At 38.9% G+C, this 6,759-nt stretch overlaps 1 protein-coding gene across 1 annotated transcript; it reads right to left on the bottom strand.

Annotated features, from left to right (window-relative positions):
• Positions 1-734: 734 nt before the first annotated feature.
• tmed10 (transmembrane p24 trafficking protein 10) lies at positions 735-6,452 on the bottom strand. The gene is made up of 5 exons (XM_044329366.1): positions 6,224-6,452; positions 4,877-4,997; positions 4,335-4,408; positions 2,282-2,408; positions 735-2,141 (listed from the first exon to the last, which is right to left on the bottom strand). Exons 1-5 carry the CDS (start codon positions 6,398-6,400, stop codon positions 2,020-2,022), a joined length of 621 nt encoding a protein of 206 aa, XP_044185301.1. The 5' UTR covers positions 6,401-6,452; the 3' UTR covers positions 735-2,019.
• Positions 6,453-6,759: the final 307 nt, after the last annotated feature.

Raw genomic sequence — 6,759 nt, 5'->3', positions numbered from 1 at the left:
TAAAGCTCCTATATTATCCCACTGGTCAACAAATGGGATTTTCCAAGATTTTATCAAACAAAACTATTTGTTGTGTCTAACTAATATGACGGATTGCTCACCTTCCGTTGTGGAGTTTTTTTTATGACGTATGAGTTTCAGAATGATTCCTTGTACTGTAGCAACGTACACACTTTTAGTTTTTGTTCGTTTGGGAGGGATGAGCTCCACATTTTTGATCACACTTTGTGCTTGTTGCTATGGAGTTTTAATGAACTTATTGTAAATTGCTTTGGATAAAAGTGTCATCCAAATGAATGTAATGGCCCCATCCACTCGTTAAAGTGAATGAGGATGTAAACAGAAGTGGTCACATGTCTGTTTACACCAAACAGGTGACACTGATCAAACCTCCTCAAGACAAGTTAAGATATTATACATGAACATTGCACATAATCCGTAGAAACTGAAAAATAGATTTTGTTGGTCAATATTGTGACCAGCCACACAATCTAAGTTTTGCTTCATTATAGTGAAGATAGAAAATATTTTAAATATTTCTACCTTTTCCATTTCATGCTATACTGCTAGCAATCTTGTCCTTTGCCAATTTAAGTACTAGTACTTATAATACTGTGATATGATTACAGCCTAAACCTGTAGCTCATTAAAATGCTTTTTAAAGTCTGAAAGTCTTTCAGAATCCATATTTTAACATCCTAAGTGGCAAAATTACACATTAGACTACACCAACATTAATGTAAATCCATCCAATATTTTATTGAATAAAAGCCCAACACAAATTTACAAAATTTATCAGTCAACATAAAAATCATTGATTGCGCACAAAGCGCATGTTCATTGTTAAAAATGTACCCATGACAGATGCCTTAATTAATCCCCATCAGAAACAATCTGAATATTTGCAACCACCCACATTCTCCTGTAACCCAAACCTCATAAGCATTTCTAAAGAAAACAAGCACGCTGGATGGATCTGCAAGTACTGTAATTGGGAAGTGATATTTTGATAAATTCAAAAGAATATATAATTTACCAGTGTGTGTGAAGAAAAGGGGCGAATGACTGAAAGGGAATACCAGAACATGTTTAGACAACCTACTGTACATTTCCCTTCAATACCTCCATCTGCTGCACATGAACTGTGATCTCACAGAAGTCAGGTGGTTAAGTTATTCGGGGCTGGAGCCACACATACATATGACGCTGCCTGTTTTGATTGGTGACTGTTCAGGTGTTTCAAAAACAAGACTAGAACATGCAAGAGCTCATAGACGTGACCTAATTTATAAACCAGAGAAAACCACTCTGACAACTCACAACCCCCCGCATCAAAAAAAAAAAAACCTGTAGAAGCAACTAAGTAGCATTTACAATATGAAAACAAACTAAAGACACGGTTAAATTTAGCTACCAAACATGAATGCAAATTAAGTGACTTAACACAGAAGTTCAGTGGTTGCCAATTTTTTCATCAAAGTATCAACAAGCCACCATTTCAAATAGCCTTCACTTGATAAAAAGGGCACCAAGGATCTAGTTTGCTTGGCATGGCAAAGAATGTGTACATCAACAGAAGGGCAAAAGACATTCTCTCATGGCACATCCATTCAAACTGAGCTCAAAATCAAACGTTACTGTTCAACAGATTTGAAGGAACAAGTTCTTATTCAGCAAGCTGCAACATTCAAAAAACAGTGCAGACAGAAACGTGAACTACTATGAGATGGACGTATCTCACCTATGCGGTGACATACGTCTCCCCATGTCTCACAGTGCATTTCTCCCTACAGCGCTTTTCATGTTTCAAACCACTAAATAAGCAGGTGAATCTTTTTTTTTTTTTTTCTCAGAGGACAACCTTGGTACTCTCTCTCGCTCACAGCCATGAAGAAATTAGAATTTGAGCCCCTCAACCCCACTTGCTGTTGTTTGCTGAAGCTAGTCCAAGGAGGGTGGATGTTGGGATGTGTTGGCTGACTGACAGCGTCCCCCTGAGGTACGGAGCCAGGGGCTGCTCTACTCGATCAGCTTCTTTGCCTTGAAGAAGCGCCGCAAGTAGAAGACCTGCCATGTGGCCAGCCCAATGAGACAGCACATGGAAAATATGCTGAAGTACAGCACACGTGTGTTGGTGGACTCTGTTAAGAGGGGGGGAAAAAAAGACGGTTGTTTTTATAGAGATACTTTTTGATCATACAATGAACTAACCAACAAAAACAAACTTCCCCTTAAGAAATTTTCTATTATTCCCTCTATCTTCACTTCAATGTTTTCTTACCATTGGTGTCCCGCATCTCCTCCTCTCTCTTTTTCATGTAAGCAAAGTCATTGACGATGGACTCAGACAGGTCCTCCAGTCGTCTCAGTTCGACCTCCAGAGGCTTCAGCTTCTCCACTTTAGCAATCTGGAAGAAAACAAACAAAAGAGAGGATACTCAACCACAGAGAAGTGATAGAAAAAGGTAAAACTTCAGTTTTTAAACAGTGTTCTTATATAGTTTGTCCAGTAGGTGTCACTCTCGGACTGTGTACATGTCTCGTGTGTGGCAGTTAAGTCGTGTTCATTTACTGCAGGCTGGTGATAAACCTGCTGTTTAATCTTTGGTGTGAACCAAACAGCTGCACTGCAGGCGAAGGCGGCTTTTGATCTTGATCAAACTCTGGTGTGGTTGGTTTGTGGACCAGCCACATTATGTGTAATGTGACATGTGACAAATTCAACAGCTACATTTACATGATTTATCTGATAATAACGACAACAACAACATTAATAACAATCTTTTCCCCTCATGTTGTAGTGCAGGACACTTTCATTACTCCCTCTCATTCACCTATTTACACACTAACACTCATGTGATGGTGGTGGAGATGCCCATAGAGTGCAACTAGGGTTCAATGTCTCGCTCGAGGACACTTCAGCACGTGGACCAGAGGAGCCTGAGGTTGTGAAACCGCCAACCTCGCGATTCGAGGACAAGCTGCTCTCTGTGCTGTGTTGTCAGTCCATGTGACCGACTTTTGGTTGACTTCTAATAAGTCTGTCAACCTTGAACTGATTAGAATTTAATGGCAACAACGGATCTCTCTCTCTTAGGTGTGGACCACGGAAACCGAACTACAACACTACACTGTATAGCAGCACCTGATATGGACATTTTGACCATTAAGAACTTGCATCTTGCAAATAACATCAAATAAGTGCAGAATTTTGAAACACTAAAAGCTCCTGCTTGCATCTGCCAAGTACATATTCTCAACTATTGTGTAAAACACACAGGGACTCCGGCCAGCATATAACCAAATACTAATACACTGTGTACTGAACTGCTTGTAAATTTGTTCAAAGTGACACACCCGTCTATGTAGGTCAATACATGTGTCATTTCAGCTCCACCCACCAGTTCGCAAACGGGCATGCCCACAAGAGCTTTCCCTGAACGCCCACCTACACACCCACTCAGGATAACAGAACGTCATGTTCGTGCGCCATGTGTGGGAAGAGGGGTGATTCTCAGCTTTATCACTTCTGTGCTTATTATCGAGCGTTGCCTGAGGCAGCAGCAGTACCGAGCGCTAATCCACTCTGAAAGCCCTGAAAAGTAAGCGGTAAATGAAATAAAGTGGTGTAACGTAAGCAGTGATGCACAACACTGTGTCCCTATTTAGATAAATGTTAATCCTCCTCCACTGATTTCACCATAACGTTAATATTAGGCCATCTTTGGCATCATTATTGTGTTTCTACAGTGGACACTTATTGCCACGTAAACAGTAAAAGGCATCAGCATTGCTGCAATCAGAAAAATATTTACTGTGGCATGAATGTAAATAAGGTATTGAATAAGAAAGTTCCTGTTTTGACAGTACAACTTGATTTGATAATTTGATGTTGTGCAATAGTTCCAGGGAGGTTTGTAAGAGTCATTTATCTCTTGAATCTGCATTCGTTTCTAAGATGTTTGATAAATAAGGGTATTTACTTTGTGGACGCGTGTACTTAATACATGTGTACATAATTAACCAAGTAGGTCAATCTCTCATTTTTCAGAGTCCAAGACCAACTTCAACCCAGAGTTTGGATTAAGTATTTTAGACATCTGGATGTCTTCTAACTGACATTAGGCTCAAGAATGCTGGCAATCAAATTCATTTGTGGCTTTCTAGTTTTTCAAAGCAGAATAGTGAATATACATATTAAAAATCAAATTGCATTACCAATGTCCTTCATCCACTGACCTAGTCTGCAAGCTGCAGCCAGACATTCCTGATGTGCATGCAGTAGCCGCATCATTCAACAAAAGTGAGCCAACAGCTCGGACTCAGACATTTACCTCTTCATAGTTTTTAGCCTCCACACCATGCTTCATGTCCAGATTGACCAGCTGGTCAGGCACTCTTCCAGTTCCTGATTAAAAACAGCATAAATTTAACATGATTAACTGATATTTTCACATCATCTTGAGCATTGAAAAAAGTCTTCATTAATACAACTAACGCACTAAGATTTCTTCACTGTCATTCCAATCATAACCTCCCTGCATGTATCAACATTAGTTTTATCTCCTAACTCATAAATTATTGCTTTAAAATATATAAATAAATATTCATATTTTCACACACAAACATTTTAGAAATGGGTTAAAATGTCATTGCCCATTTTATTTCTGGACATAAGAGCCAAATCTTCATCATAGACACCGATAATCTCTTTTTCCTTGCACAATGATAAAGATAAATTAATTGTCTGTGTATGCTGATAACAGTAACATGGTATTTATTTATGTATCAGTAAACATGTGTGGCAGAGAAACGAGATCTTTTATATCACAACGCTCTGAATGTGTTGATTGGTTTTGGAGGTTAACACACTTACCCATGGGGGATTTGCTCTCAAAGCACACCTCAAACATATCATAGTCCTCTGTGGTGAATGCAAACTTTCCTTTTGTTGCATCTTCCTTGGAGTAAAGAGTGTGACTGGAGGAGTCTGTGATCTACAAAAAAAAAAACAATTATAGAAATAAAAACTTTGCTGAAGTGGTTAATCTACAGAAAATTAAATGTCAAGAATACTGAAAATCAATAACTTTATAAGCCTTCTGCTCTGCTGCAGCACTGTAGCACTTTGAGATTCACTGCAAATGAAAAGTGCAGCACAAACTAAATGCATTATTATTACTATTATTAAATATATCAAATATTCTTCTTACTCCAGATTCAGAAACATGAGTACTGGCTGCTTTTCTCTCTTTTACATTATTGTAAATAGTTTTGTTGTTGTTGTTGTTGTTGATGTTTGTTTTAAAGTGTTGGTTGATAAAACATGTAATTTTAAAAAAATTTTTAAAATGAGTTCTGGGCAACTTTGACGTGCTTTTTTGCAATTTCTGTCCTTTTTTTTTAAAAAAAAAAACAGATTTAACTTTAAATTGAAAAAATAAAACAACTTAAACATGAAAAAATAACAGCTACTTGCAGCCCTAATTAACTGCATTAAAATTAATTCAAAACATTAATCGAGGATAATAATTAAGTTTCTTTTCCATAACCAGCAAACCAATTACTGTTATTAATGTGTCAGCTGTTAGAAGATGGAGACTGTTACACTGAACCTTATTAGTTATTATTGATGAGGATGCAAAGGGTTAATAACAACATCATGAGAAAAGACGTTCTTGTATGATATGTGGGGGGAATCAAGTCTGTTAAATTAAATTAAACTTGTATTCAAGAGGCCGTTGACGTGCCATTAGCTAAGTGGCTAATGTGCTAATGTGGCTAGCTTAAGTAAGACTGACGTGTAACAGCAGCAGAGCCCAAATGATGACACTGACGAGATTATTTCACACAATATAACATACAATAACCCAACAAACCACAGCAATCTGTTATATAACAGATGTCTATTAGTGTCAAAGTTGCTTTATTATGTGCCAAGATGCAAACAAATATATTCTGGACGTTAATTAGCTAACGCGACTAAAACCAGGAAGACGGGTTTTCAGGGCCCGAGTTAGCTACAGTCATAACAGTTGTCACTTATCTCAGCTGTATACAACCACTAGCTGAGGTTGTTTTATAACATTAAATATAATTTTCACCACCTCTTGCTTGGTTAAACACAGACATTAGCAGTCTGGAGGTATTTCGGCCTCCGTGAAAGCAGGCTGCGCTGGCTGCGCTGGCTGCAGCTAATAGTTAGCCGCGGCTCGGAGCTCACCTTCAGGTTAGTTTTGGTGTTCGCCTGTTCGCTTATTTCATATTCTCCCGTGACGAGAACGTCTTTATGGATCTCCTCCCGTAAACACTTTCTTGAGTTGACCGGTAAAAAGAAAGATATGGAAAAAACCGATTCAATAAGGACCGGTAACAGCACTAGCACAGCGAGTCGAGCCATGGCTACCCTCAACCGACCAGCCAACCAGCCCGTGCCAGCGAACCAGCTTAACGCCGAGCTCCGAGCTCAGGCAGCCGGCCTGCTGCGCACTCCAGCGCCGCCGCTGGCCTGGAGGGGGAATTACATCATGTCATATTCTCTATGTTGAAACAAGGGCCCAAACTGAAAAAACAAGGGTCTTAGGTACACGTAAGCTCAAATGCATCTCTCTCTTTTGCTACCAAATGCTAATGAATAGGACTGCTTTCTAATTAAACCTGGGGTGTCATGTAATTAAAATCACATGACTTCACACATGTGATGCCATTAGATTTGGGCAATCTTTCACCAGAAAGTATTTGCTGTGAAGTCCAGTCTTA

This window comes from Thunnus albacares, chromosome 16 (assembly GCF_914725855.1).
Source record: "Thunnus albacares chromosome 16, fThuAlb1.1, whole genome shotgun sequence".
NCBI classification, from domain to species: domain Eukaryota; kingdom Metazoa; phylum Chordata; class Actinopteri; order Scombriformes; family Scombridae; genus Thunnus; species Thunnus albacares.
The sequence above is the reverse complement of the archived record's forward strand: the minus strand, read 5'-3'. Positions and strand labels throughout refer to the sequence as shown.

Coding starts and splice junctions, on each gene's coding strand:
- tmed10 (XM_044329366.1), bottom strand. CDS start 6,400: ATGGCTCGACTCGCTGTGCTAGTGCTGTTACCGGTCCTTATTGAATCG. Junction 2,409..4,334: donor AGGCTAAAAACTATGAAGAG/GTAAATGTCTGA, acceptor GTTTTCTTCCAG/ATTGCTAAAGTGGAGAAGCT. Junction 2,142..2,281: donor GGAGATGCGGGACACCAATG/GTAAGAAAACAT, acceptor CCCTCTTAACAG/AGTCCACCAACACACGTGTG.